The sequence below is a fragment of the Cuculus canorus genome, chromosome 1 (genome assembly GCF_017976375.1).
Source record: "Cuculus canorus isolate bCucCan1 chromosome 1, bCucCan1.pri, whole genome shotgun sequence".
Taxonomy (NCBI): domain Eukaryota; kingdom Metazoa; phylum Chordata; class Aves; order Cuculiformes; family Cuculidae; genus Cuculus; species Cuculus canorus.
In genome coordinates, this window is record NC_071401.1 from 135,419,951 (window position 1) to 135,433,515 (window position 13,565).

The 13,565-nt window shown below is 40.3% G+C and overlaps 1 protein-coding gene across 1 annotated transcript in view; it reads left to right on the top strand.

Moving 5' to 3' along the window:
- Positions 1–13,565, top strand: part of ITPR2 (inositol 1,4,5-trisphosphate receptor type 2) — a 265,394-nt gene that overhangs the window by 57,059 nt on the left and 194,770 nt on the right. The window contains exon 10 of the mRNA XM_054072496.1: positions 10,349–10,393. Within this exon, the coding sequence (XP_053928471.1) occupies positions 10,349–10,393 (45 nt within the window). The remainder of the gene's footprint in view (positions 1–10,348; positions 10,394–13,565) is intronic.

Genomic DNA, 13,565 nt, shown 5'->3' on the forward strand with positions numbered 1-13,565 from the left:
TTTAAGCTCTAAAATGGATCAACTCTGATCAGACTTTTCTTCTAAACTCTTTTGTTAAAATCCCACATAAAAAATACTTCCAGCTTTGGGGTTGTTTTAGCACTAGATGTTCAGTGAAGTTTCTTTTGAAGATAGGAATTATTGAAGCTAGTGTCTTGCGCATCACAGAGGTACATGCACATGAGATGAACTGACAATTATATGAATATTCTAAACTGAACTAGAAGTCCAGTCCAACTCACCGAGGCTCTACTTCAGTGGTAAGAACACTTCAGTGGCAAGGTAGGCTTGCAGAAGTGTTGTGTTTCCACAGGTATTTAATTGCAGTCCCATGACACAATGTGCCATCCCTGAGTTAGCATTGGCACAGAATCCAGTGTGCAGAGAAGAAGGAATAGCCTGTGCTGTAATTAGAGTCATTGAGCTAAGGCATGGGGACACAAGTGGTTAGTGTGGGTTAACAGGAAATGCTGAAGCTTTGTGCGACTGTCAGCTGAATTTCACCTTGGGTGGACAGAGCTATGCTGTTCATAATAAATTTAATCCTTTTGTAGTAATTGCTTGATTTGGGTCATGGTGAAGATAGCTGAATGCATCTTCAAGTTAATATTGATAGAAAATAATCTTTTTCTGAATAGGACGTAGTAAAGTAGTGGATCTTGCTACCACAAGAATAGAAAACAAAGCATTTAATGAGATTTTAAGAAAGATTACACATTTGTATGAGTGATGGTATTCTCAGCATTAGCTAAGATGAAAAAAAAGTAAAAGAGAAACCAGCTCCTAAACTTGAGACTCTAAACTGGCAATAACCCCTTGGAGCCCTGGAGAAACTTTCTCTGCAGTTTGGTGGACTTATTATTCTTTCACCTTCTTAAACTGCTGTAGAAAATGGAGTACTGCACAGCATGCTTTATTAAGGCAATTGAGACTGAATATATGAAGGCCATAATTTAGACCTTTTGACATCCAGTTCTTGGAAACTGAACTACTGGTGGAGATCTTTCCTGTTTAAGAACCAAAAAGGGAGCAGTTTGCCTATGGTATTTTTTGGGGTGACATGGAGGCAAGTCTTTGCAGAAAAATGTATTCATCCACTGATCGTACAGCTCATTCAGGGGAGAGCATAGTGGTAAACACTCTGTGGTTCCTTCTGCTTTTAGAAACAGTGAGGCAAGTAACTTGATAAAAATTGGCCTTGTTTGTGGTGTGCAGGTACCTTTTGCTCAAGGATAACAGTTTGCAAACCGGAGAAGGTACCAGGAGATGGCAGCATCCACCAAGGCCTTCATACATCTGTTCACACATTTAATTTGTTGGTACTGCGGGACTTATCTGGAGATTGCTTCAAAATCTTCTGTTTGAGTAATTGTTTTCCAGTCTCTTCATTAAATGTTAATAAAGCATTCTGATTAGTTACTATCTCTTGGGCTTAGTGATTAAAGGTTCTTATAAGAAAAAGGGCTTGTTAGGGTGACAGGATGAACTCAGCACGGTAAGCCTTATTTTTGATTTTCTCTGTTTCATAGGAAGCGTGTGGTTTAGTTTTAAAGCTGTATAAGGAATGAAGGGTAATTTACTGCTATGCTTGAAGAGATGGAAGAGATCCAGAGACCAGAGGAGGAGGATGGATTACTGATTTACAGAGCCAGTCTGACCTGTTCCACAGATTTTGATATGGCTCTTTAAAGTGATAAAGTAAGAAGCTGTCCATTTAGCAAAACCCAGGGCTAGATTTTTGAAGGTTTTTAAGAGTCTTGGAATGCAGCTTGATGTGATGTGATGCAGCTTGTGTGTAATTCTTGATGTGACTTGTCTTGACTTTGGTGGACGTTAGGAACAGCATTTGCATTTGTTGGTGTTCAAATGCCTTCAGAATTCTGTATCTTGGAGGAAGGATTTTTTTCCCCCTAGCCCACTACTTTTGCAGTAGTGATCTGTGGGCCTGTGTACAGCAAAGCTTTTTCAGTCCAGTCAAAAGTTGGCTGCTGTGTTTGTATACATATGAGCTTTAGGAGGAAAGGAATTGTGTAGCCATTAACCAAACATTTAGTCATGTTAAGGACTGCTTCCGTTATTGAAAATATATTGTCTGCTGGTATTGCATTTCAGTGTGTTCCAAAGCAGCAAATGCAGGCATGTAGTCTGTTCTATAGTGCATTTTTTTCCTTTATTTCCTTATTCAAGATTACTTAAGAAGCTTTTATTCAATTATATTTGTACCTCTTTTTCTTTATTTTTAAAGCTTGATGGAGGTTTAGAAGGCTTCTCTTTTTTTTTTTTATTTTTTAAGTTATTGCTGGGATTTTTTGTGTGTGTATTTCCTGTTTGTTTGTTTTATTGGTAGAAATTTCAGTAATGTCTAAGTCCATCGTCCCTGGTTATTTCTGGGAGAACCACTGAAAGGCATATGCGATATTAATATTTTGAACATAACCTTTGAAGAGATGAGGATGCTTTTTGTTTAGCACATGTTTGCATGGAGCCACTGAAGCTCAAACTGAGGTTATGGTCTGGCACACAGGTTAAGCTTGGACATGTCTCTTGGACATTTTTCTTTCTTTTGACTTTCTCTGCAGAATGGGGTATGGCTGTGTGGGACTGAATCTCACACATTGACGTGTGGTCAGGTTCTCTGCCTTTGATCACAGCAGAAGCAAAGGGATTTCCCAGTCAACACTCTCTCCCAGTGTAATCTAAAGCTACATGTTGTGGCAGCTCCAGCTTATGCCGCCGATGTGAGACCTTTAAATCAGCGGTGATTTAGGCATACCGTAGCACTGGCCTACCATTACTTATACATCAGCTAAAAAGGCCATCAAGATGACCGATCCTTTTTTGTTATGATGAGGGTGAATAATTGGGACAAGAAGGTGTCAGAGCTGATTCTCATCCCAGTTTTTGTCTAGCAGATAGTTCCCCCATGCAGGGATGGCTCTCCCTGCCCAATTCCCTCTGCTTGTGCCAAATGAGGGGCCTGAAGCAGACAAAAATGTTCAGCTCTCTCAGCTCTCCCTGGAAACTCATCTGATCTGGTAAGACACGGCTTATAAGCAAAGCAGCAGCAAAATACGATCCTGAAATAAAAGGCCTTTTTCAATTTTTAAACTTTCCTCAGATGATGTTTATCAGGAACTTTGTGCCGATACTGTGGCAGTACTGAATGGGTTTTTTTGAGGTAGAGTGGTAGCCAGTCTTTCTCCAGCAAGCTAATAAGACGGCAGAAGTCCTTTGAATACAACTAGAAGTCTTTGAAATTGTGCAAAAGTCCTTTGGATTTATCGAAAGCTAATCAGTATGACATTAACAAGGAACAAAGCAAGGCTAATGAAGATGAAAGATTTGTGAAGTTTTTTTTCTTTTGTGGTGGCTTTTCTTTTTTTCTGAAAGCTTGCTGTTGTTGATTGGGTAGCAGGCTGATTACCAAATGAAATGGGAACTGTTTGCGTGTGTTGAATTAGATCCTTTTATTCTTTGTCTACCAGGGTTTCCTTCATAAATGTGGGTTTTAACCAAACCCTTAAAATGCTCATTTAGCTGAAATTTGGCATTCTAATTCTTTCCCTGAGGAGGTGTTTTAAATATCTTTTACCTAGTCAACAAAATTTGATTAAAATCAGCATGGGTGTTTCTTTCCCCAAACTGTTCTCTCTCCTTCTTAATTAAGTGTGTCCAAGAATAGCATGTTTGTGTACTTCCCGTACATTCCTCTGCCTAGGAAAGCAGCATTTAGTATGAAGGTGAAACGTCATTCTGTCCAATGTGGACTGAGATTTGTAATTCAGTTGTTGGACTGTAAAGCATATTTTACTACATGAAGATGCAAAAATAAAATTAAAGCCAGGAATAACGTATTAGGGAGAAGTTGTTTTGCTCAATAGTAGAACCTCAGGAGATCATGCAGTGTTAGAGTTTTATGTATTGAAAACTTTCAGACATGACTTTGACTAGCTTTAATCAGTAGAAACATCATCAGTAAAGAAGACGGGGCCTGGGACTTCTGGCACTTGATCTAACAGGATGCCTTTCAGGATTAGCAGAGCATTTGCATTCTCTGAGCACCGAATACCAGAAGTAACACACAAACAAGCATAGGTGAAAGTTGTCTTCCTACTATGCATGTTCTAAGGGAGGATGATCACATTATGAGGGCATTAGACAAGAATTCAGAAATTGTATTCCTTGCCCTTCCAAATAGTTTTAACTAGAAATGGTTAAAGACTTTGTCTATACCTTGGTTTTGGACCTGTAAAGCTGGCTTCTATTATGTTTGCAACATGTACTCTCTACTGGGGAACTTCTATTGCTCCCACAGTACAAGTATATTGGTATAGATATGCGTTCATGTCTACTCTTTTTACATCCTACCACGTACAAAGTCTGAACATGAAATCTGTCTAATAGACATCAGTTTTTATACACCTAGGAGGACCCCACCTGCAGTGCTAACCTTGACCTTCAGGCTCTTGCATGTACCCTGTGTGGATTATGAGTTGGGAATTTGGTTTCCTAGAAAAGTATGCAAGTAAATGCAAGTTTGTTTAGATTTGAAGAATTTATGATCTCTGTAGTTGCAAATCATTTTATAAATGCCAAAATAGTCAGTTATTTTAGTGTTTAAAAATAAGAATTTTTGTGGTGATGGTGGCCTTCTTATGGCACTGACATGTCTACTGACAAGTTTGCCAGGCTTCTTCCAAGGTCTCTTTTCCCCAGTAGACAGAGTCCAAGATAAGCTGAGGTCCCAGAAACTTCCTGTAAACTGTATTGTGCAACTTGCATTTGCAGTTACAATGTTACTTACCTGTTGATAGGGCTTTAGCACCACATGAGTCAGTATGCAATGTTAGCCTGTGTGTGTGAAACGGTACGCCCATTTACAAGAAGGGCTGGAGGGAGGATCCAGGGAACTACAAGCCTGTCAGTCTGACCTCGGTGCTGGGAAAGATCATGGAGAAGGTCATCTTGAGTGCTGTCACACAGCACATGCAAGACAACCAGGTGATCAGGCCCACTCAGCAGGGGTTTATGAAGCGCAGGTCCTTCCACACTAACCTGATCACCTTCTATGACAAGGTGACCCACTTGATGGATGAGGGAAAGGCTGTGGATATTGCATACCTGGACATTAGTAAAGCCTTTGACACCCTTCCTTACAGTATTCTGCTTGAGAAACTGGCTACCATTGGCCTGGTCAGGTGCATCCTTTGCTGGGTAAAAAACTGGCTCAATGGCTGGGCCAAAAGAGTTGTCGTAAATGGAGCTAAAGCCAGCTGAAGGCCAGTCACAAGTGGTGTCCTCAGGGCTTGATGCTAGGTCCAGTTCTGTTCAATATCTTTTTCAATGACTTGGATGAAGGGATTGATTGTACCCTTAGTAAGTTCACAGGTGACACTAAACTGGGAGGAGGTGTTCATCTGCTGGAGGGTAGGGAGGCTCTGCAGAGGGATGAGGCCAATGTGATGAGATTGAACAAGGCCAGGTCCTGCACTGGGGACACAACAACCCCCTGCAGTACTACAGGCTTGGGGAAGAGTGGCTGGAAAGCTGCCTGGCAGAGGAGGACCTGGACGTGCGGATCGGCAGCCGAGTGAACATGAGCCAGCAGTGTGCCCTGGTGGCCAAGAAGGCCAACAGCATCTTGGCTTGTATCAGAAATGGTGTGGCCAGCAGGAACAGGGAAGTGATTCTTCCCATGTATTCAGCACTGGTGAGGCCACACCTTGAATACTGTATTCTGTTTTGGGCCCTGCACGACAAGGAAGACATTGAGGTCCTGGAGTGTGTCCAAAGAAGGGCAACAAAACTGGTGAAGGGGCTGGAGAACAACTCTTATGAGGAGTGGCTGAGGAAACTGGGGTTGTTTAACCTAGAGAAAAGGCAGATGAGAGGAGGCCGTATCACTGTGTATAACTGCCTGAAAGGAGGTTGTAGAGAGGCAAGTGTCAATCTCTTCTCCCAAGTGGCAGACGATACAATGAGAGGAAATGGCCCCAAGATGCGTCAGGGGAGATTCAGATTAGACACCAGGAAAAGTTTCTTCACAGAAGGATTATTGGGGACTAGAACAGGCTGTCCAGAGAGGTGGTAGAGTCATCATCCCTAGAGGTATTTAAAAGACAGGTAGACGAAGTGCTCAGGGATATGGTTTAGTAGTGGACAGGTATGGTTGGACTTAATGATCTCAAAGGTCTTTTCCAATCAAGCGATTCTATGATTCTGTGATAATGTCTTCCGTGGTGCTGTGATATGAACAGAAATTTGATGTGGTAGCCCTGTTTTCTGGAGTTTAGGATTTGTAGAGTTGAGTCTGGGTTCACATGTATAAGAAAGCAAAAAAGGTGATGTATTTGTAGTGTCATAAATTATTGTCATTGGACCTGTAAGAGCTGATCACCTCAGCCTTGCCCAACTGCAAAATAACCACAATAGAGCTGGCCTTCTAGGCAACTGTGGAGTGAGGGATGAGCACAACTACTATCAGATGGCCAGTTCACCACTTCACTGATGTGCATTCTCCCCTGCCCTTCCCTAGTTAGTCTCTGCTTATGCAGTCTTCGTTAGTTGATGTAGATTGCACCTCCCTTACTGTGTAACAATTGCCAGTTACTCAGGTGGTTGGGCTATATGGCCTCATATAGTGGGTGAGCATTTGGGTTTTATAGTGTCTCATGAAATGAGTTTCAAGGTCTCTGATATTTACTTTTCAGCCATGAGGAAGGTGAACTCTAATTATGTGCTATATTTCTTTCCCACCCATGACAAAGTGAAAAATGGCTGTACCTAAGTTTGTTGAAAAACAAGCAGCAAAGAATTAGGATTTCTGGATTATTCTGCTTGGAAAAGGAGCTGTTGGGGATAAACTCTAAAAAAAAACTACAGTGAAGCTATTACAATAATGATTTATACAGTCACACTTGCTTGAGCTCTACAGTTTACAATGCATTGTGTTCTTACTGTGTATTGACTGCATGCACCTTCCAGAGGCGTTTTATGGAAGTAAACTGTACGTCAGTAACATTGCAACTTCAACACATCCAAGGACACAAAAAAGCTTGAAGATGGTTGAGCTTAAATGAGGCCTGTTTTAGCAGTGTTCTTAGTCTCTAAACACCTGCAGAGAATTTTACCTTATTTCATTAGCAATAAGGAAAAAAAATTAATGTTGTTATTTTCAAGGATTCTTTTGTTTTGAAGGATTATTGAAGAACATCAAGTAATCTTATGTAAATCAGAAAAAGCAATAGGTTTTGGAGTCTTAAGACTGTCACTGTGTCCTTAGCTCATTCTGCTCTACTTGGATATTGAAAATGACTCGGAACAGGTGTAATATGACATACAACACTGCATGATTTATGCCCCTTTACTTGGAGAATACAGTATGGGATAACAGCTAATAGTCTGATTTTCAGAGATGCTCAACACCAACAACCTCAGCTGGAATGAAAATGAAAGTGGCAGTGGCTCAGCACAGCTGAAAATGAGGCCATGAGCATCAACCCTTAAACTACACTCCATCGTGTTTACTGTTTAACATCTCTAAACTTTCTCTAAACAACATTTTTTTAGTTTTATTTTTCTGTTATGGTAAGCAAGAAAAAACATCATTAAGGATTGTACGAGGACAGGCTGAGAGTTGAGGTTGTTCAGCATGGAGAAGAGAAGGCTCTGAGGAGACCTTATAGCAACCGCCCAGTACCTGAGGGGGCTATAAGAAAGCTGGGGAGGGACTTTTTACAAGGGCTTGTAGTGATACGACTAGGGACAATGGGTATAAATTGGAGAGGGGCAGATTTAGACTAGAAATAAGGAGGAAATGCTTCACGATGAGGGTGGTGAAGCACTATAACAGGTTGCCCAGGGAAGTTGCGCCTGCCTCATTCCTGGAGGTGTTCAAGGCCAGGTTGGATGGGGCCTTGGGCAGCCCGATCCAGTGGGAGGTGTCCCTGCCCATGGCAGGGGGGTTGAAACTGGATGATCTTTAAGGTCCCTTCCAACCCAAACTACTCTATGATTCTATAATGCACTTTATTTTTCGTTTGAACCTTCTGTCTCCCTCAGCCTCTGTCCTCAAATGAACTATTTTGGAAATTCGAGGGCAATCTGTTTAGTCATTTTAAAAGTAGGCAAGAAGTGGCGTGGGAGAGAGATTTTACATGTTTTTCCTGTTGTTGCAGTATTTTTTTTTTTTTTTTAAAGCATCATTATGTTGAAAGCACACAGCTGAAGAATAGCCAAATTCAAGGCCAAATTCATACTGGATAGACAACTGTATTCGCTTAGGCCCGTCAATGAAACAGCTTTATTCTGTTTGAAGACCTAGTCGTCACTGCATGGTCCTCTGTGCTCAGTCTAGTGACAAACCTGAGATGATCCAGGCTTTTTCTTGTTTACTTAGAACCAGCAGAATCTGAAGGTAGGATTGGATTTACCCTTTTTGTACCTTCTCTGCATCTGTGCTGAAAGGCCACTGTGCGTGACTGTGACTGAGGGGCACTGCCTGGTAATTTTCTCTATTCCTGATGGAGGACCAAAGGTAAAGAGCTGAGCTTGGCTGTTAGAATGAGCAACTAAAGTTATTCAGAGGTGTCAGATAAACAAAGGTAATGCTGGAAGAAGTGTGAGAACTTACGAAGAAACCAAAACTACATGAAAAGTTACATATGTACGTATATATTCATGTATGTACATGTATATCTTCTAGTTGTCTGTTGTTCAGTGTTCATCTCCCATTCCTGTCGCTGTGTAAGTAGGTGGTATTTGGAACGTGGAATGACAGAATGGTCAGAGTTGGAAGAGACCTCTGGAGATCATTGAGTCCAGCCCCCCTGCTAAAGGAGGTTCATGTACAGCAGGATTGCACCTAGACAGGTTCTGAATACCTCCAGAGAAGGAGATTCCACAATGTCTCTGAGCAGCAGGAGATTATGTGAGGATATCATGGAGGAGCTGTTCGGGATAAAGATTTGGGATAGGTGTCAATGCAGGGAGGATATTACGCTCTCTGAATTAGATTTGTGAGGGTAACACACTGGTGCAAATACTGAAACAAAGACAGGAGAATCAATCTTTGGTCATTTCTATGTTAGCTTATCAAGTCGTGACACAGAGGGAAGGTATTTTCAGCAATTTTAGGACTATAAAAACATTTTTGCCCTTTCTGCAGGCTCATGATGGGGAGAGGGGTTGGAATTTTGAGGGTAAAGGGATATAAATAATATAGTATTAATATAATAAAAGCCTTATATACTTAATAAAAACTCTTTGCAGTAATTGTCTGTGTAATATTAGATGTATGATGACATGATATTGAAAAGCCTTACTGGTATTTGTACAATTTGCCCTGTGCAATTCACTTCTGACTCTACCGTGCTGGTAATACCAAATTCAAGTCAAGAAAATTACTATAGTTATTGGTAAAGATGTATATATGCTGTTGTTGCTTGAAGGACTAAATTGTCTTACATAACTGATAACTTCCCTTTGGCATTTTCAATGCATTGAAGGCATATCCTGTGTCAGAGAATATGCTAAATATTCAGGCAAAATTGTTTCATTATGTAATTTAAATTTTGAAAGGTTTCATGTACAGCCAGTGAGTGGGTGTATGTGTGTATGTTTATTTGAGTGTGTATATGCCTACATAATCCCTCATCTTCTAGTCTACAGATTTCCCTTGTCAAAAGTAAAATTATATTAAACACTGTTAAGTAGTAGTACTTTATACTTATATAGTGTCTTTCACCCAAGCTTCTCATATTACTTAAGTTATTAATTAATGCTTGATAATCCTGGTATGACATAGAAAATATTATCCCCGCTAATAATAGTTAAACAGAATCACAGGATAGTTAAACACTCGTCTATAGTGGCATTGCCATTCCTGTTTCAAAGACGTGTTTATTCTGTTCACTGTCTTCCTGTGAAATCTCAGTAGGCTTGAAGCACGTTAGATTTTGTCTCAATATATCTGCTCAAGGTCAATCCAGGAAGTGGTTGCATGTTGTGTGGGTGACTGTGACTCGCTGTGTTTAGATTAGTAACTATCTTTGCTTTCGCCATCATTCTTTTTTGTCTTGGTTATTTGAGATTCCTCTCTTGAGTTAACAAGCTGGATTGCAAGATACACTTATTTGAAGTGAGGACATAGCCTGCTAAGTCAGTCAGAAATTGAATTGTTAATTCTTACATTTTTATCCTCATACTGCTACTAAATACTCCACTGTCGATACTCCACTGTCCTTTTGCAGGGTGGATACATAATTGAGAATTGAACCAGCCCCTCTCCCCTGAATTCTGAAATGTGTAAAAGCTGTCAAGATAGTATTTGACTTCTTTTCTTTTTCAGCTTAACCCGCACTATCCAGAAGGTAACAGTGAAGGAAAAGCTATGGTAAGTGGAATTTGTATGTTGCATATAATCTGGGAGATACTATATCCTTAACCCAATATAGCCCAACATATAAAAGTCCTTTACAGCTTTCTTTTTGCTTACTTGTCACAACTGCTGGAATTGTTTTCCACATCCTTTGTAAGCTAGGGTGCAACTCAGAAATGACGTTACAGATAGTTTTCCTTCATGCAAAATGACAGGAAACTTATTCAAATTGCCATTAGCTGAAAGCTGTCCTGCCTGGTGATTGTGGGTAAGAAATGTACTAATTCTTCTTGAATCAGATATATTACTTCATGGCAAAACCCACGACCCTGTTTAGAAAGAAAACCAGGGACAGGCAAGTCTGGTTACTTATGTGTTAGTACCAATTCAGAGGCTCTTCTAGTGGAGACGAGCCCCTTTGGGGCATGTTTGTCAGTGAAGTGTGGCTCTAAGAACATGCTGAAACTCATTTTGTTGCCTGTATTGAATACGCGCAAGCGGATATTCAGGCACATTATTAGTCTGAGCCCTGCCACTCGTCAGGCAACTTTAGCATGACATCTTTGCAATGATCCAAGTTGTCCTTGCTGCAGTGTTGGTAGGTTAGACAAAGGCCTCATGCCCTTTGTCTAGGAGACACCAGCCTTTGCCTTTATGGTGTCAAACAGCATGCTAACTAATTCTACCTAATGAGGCAAGGCCAGAAATGTTGTAGTTTATAACTTGTGAAGGAAGTGGAGTTAAAACCCTGGGGGAATCTTATTGTTACTGAGACAACAAATAATCCAAAGAAGAATTGTTCCTCCATCAAATTAATGAGATTGCTTTGAAAATGCTGAGATCATCTTAGGAAAAAAATAATTTTAAATTCTTTATGTTTGCCTTCTGGCTTTTATTCTTTTAGTGGACACATTTTCAAGTTTTTTTCTGCATGGGGAAGAATTTTTTATTTTTCATGACATGAAACCAAGGTTCTTATATAATCACATGCCTTCAGGACTGCAGTTTTAATAAAATTGGAGACCTTTCTAGGAGTTGGCAGCATCATTTTTCTATCATCCCTAGTATGTGGTATTAATGGTAATATAGGAATAACAGATAAACTGTCCAGAGATGTGAGAATTCTCTCTCATGAAAATATGGAAGTCCCACTAGTTGTTTCTCTTTTGTATTGGAATGCCACTGGAAGCCCTTGGACTTTTCCAATGGAAATTGTTAGGTTCCAGAATACCTGAGTGGGTAGGATGCTTTCTTGGAAATGCTTGGGTTGCTTTTGCTCTGTGAACAGTAGAGCTCGTCTCATAGATGTGCATCTGCATTAACATTGTAGTTCACATCATGACAACACTTCTGAATCAAATCTCCTTATTATTCCCTATTTACTACAACACTTCAATTCACTTTGCAGAGCAATCTTGAAACATGTAAACTTGTATTCTGTTGGATGAAAGTAAATAAAAACGTTCCAGAGGTGTGTATATCTAATGTGCTGCAACTCTTCATGGGTGCCCAGCCCAGAAAACCAGACAACAGCTAGTCAGAAGTAAAAGCTATGAAAATGTGTATAGGGTAGATATTGGGACCTTGTCACCAAGGATCCAATCCTATTGTACCACACTATACTAATTTAGATGTAGTTGAGTTTCTAATTGTGGCAGTTCCAGTTCATCTAAATAGTCAAATATTCCCTGGACTGGGAAATGAAGAAGGCACGAGAGTAATCTAAACATGAATGTTAAAGTTGACTTCTGTAACTATTTGGCTTAATCTTTCTGGATATTGGTTTCAACTAAAAATCCAGATCAGATAAATCAGGTTAGACAAATACTTCCAATGAAAATTTAATGAAAACTGAATGATTATCAAAACTGATGTCTCTGTGGATATTTTAGTTTACACGGTCATCACTTTCTTGTGAAAAATGTTTTGGGAAAGATCTAACGATTTTGGTAACAACTGCTTGTAAATCCAAGCCTACCAGCACTTTTAGCATGGTAGAAATCCATTTGGATCCTTTACCCCTTTATAGTCTTGTTGGAAGCAGTATGAGTCAGCAGTGGCTATTTTAAGCCTTCATTCTGGCCTTGAGCAACTGAGCAGAAAAGCTTCGCATCCCTGCGCAGGAATTTCTTTTATGTTACAATGATGCAGTGTTTTGAATTATTCCTCAAAAATACAAGAATCTTATATTTTGAGTTCTTTAAGGGCCAGCTATGTCAGTCTTGTATCTAATGTGCACGCAACCTACAGCACACACGCTTTCTTTGCTCAGTGGTGTTCATCTAGTGTTTCTTCTGCCAGGCGACTGATTTACTGCAAAGGCATCTTTCTTTTCATCTTTTGAAGCAATTAATTTTGAAATACTTTCCATGAAGTAAATCTGCCCTAGAGGGGGAGGTGGAAGTGAACCTACCCCAGCAAAATTTGAAGTCTGAGTAGCCGGGAAATGGGAGATGCATACTTAAATCCTTTCAGCTAAAGGAAGAAACTGAGCGTGCAGCCTGTGTTCCTCTTTTTTCTTTTGGTCTGTTGCGTAAAAGGGTACCACCTTCTTCTCTGTCGCCTGGGTTGTAAAGGTGGCACAGCCATCCGTGCATTTTGTGCCAACCCTTTGCTCCCTGTGCATGTTGACTGCCTGGTTTACAAGTCCTGATCACAGTTGCTTAGGCAACTGAATTTTAGGAAGCAGCAATGGAGAAGGATTTTCCGTGGTGCAATAGTGGGCATAGGCACCTAGGTTCTGCCTAAGTGCATCATTTTTGCCTTGCCTTAAGTGACTTAAAAGTCTGAGAGGGTTTTGGCTCCGGAGAACACAAATATTACTGGAAGTCACTGGGACTTTTGTTCCCAAGCATCAAAACTACACTTGTACTGCGGCTCATTGCTCATTTTGTGGGCTGCTTCTTGAGTATCCAGCCAAATTGTCTTGTGAAACACTGCTTTTATTTCTGATAAAATTTGGCCTTGCAATGAGTTAATTAATTTTCTTTATACGTTTTTTTCTCAAAGACTTCTTCATCTCTTGAAGTCTGGAAGATTCTAGCATATCGTGCAACAAAACCCAGTGCTCTGTGTAACAGCTCCCATAAAAGCCAAAATTGGTGTATTTTATGCTGCAAAGTAGTCTACTATTTCTAATCACAGAAATGTACAACATCCAGAAGAACTTTAAAGCATTGGGAAAGTG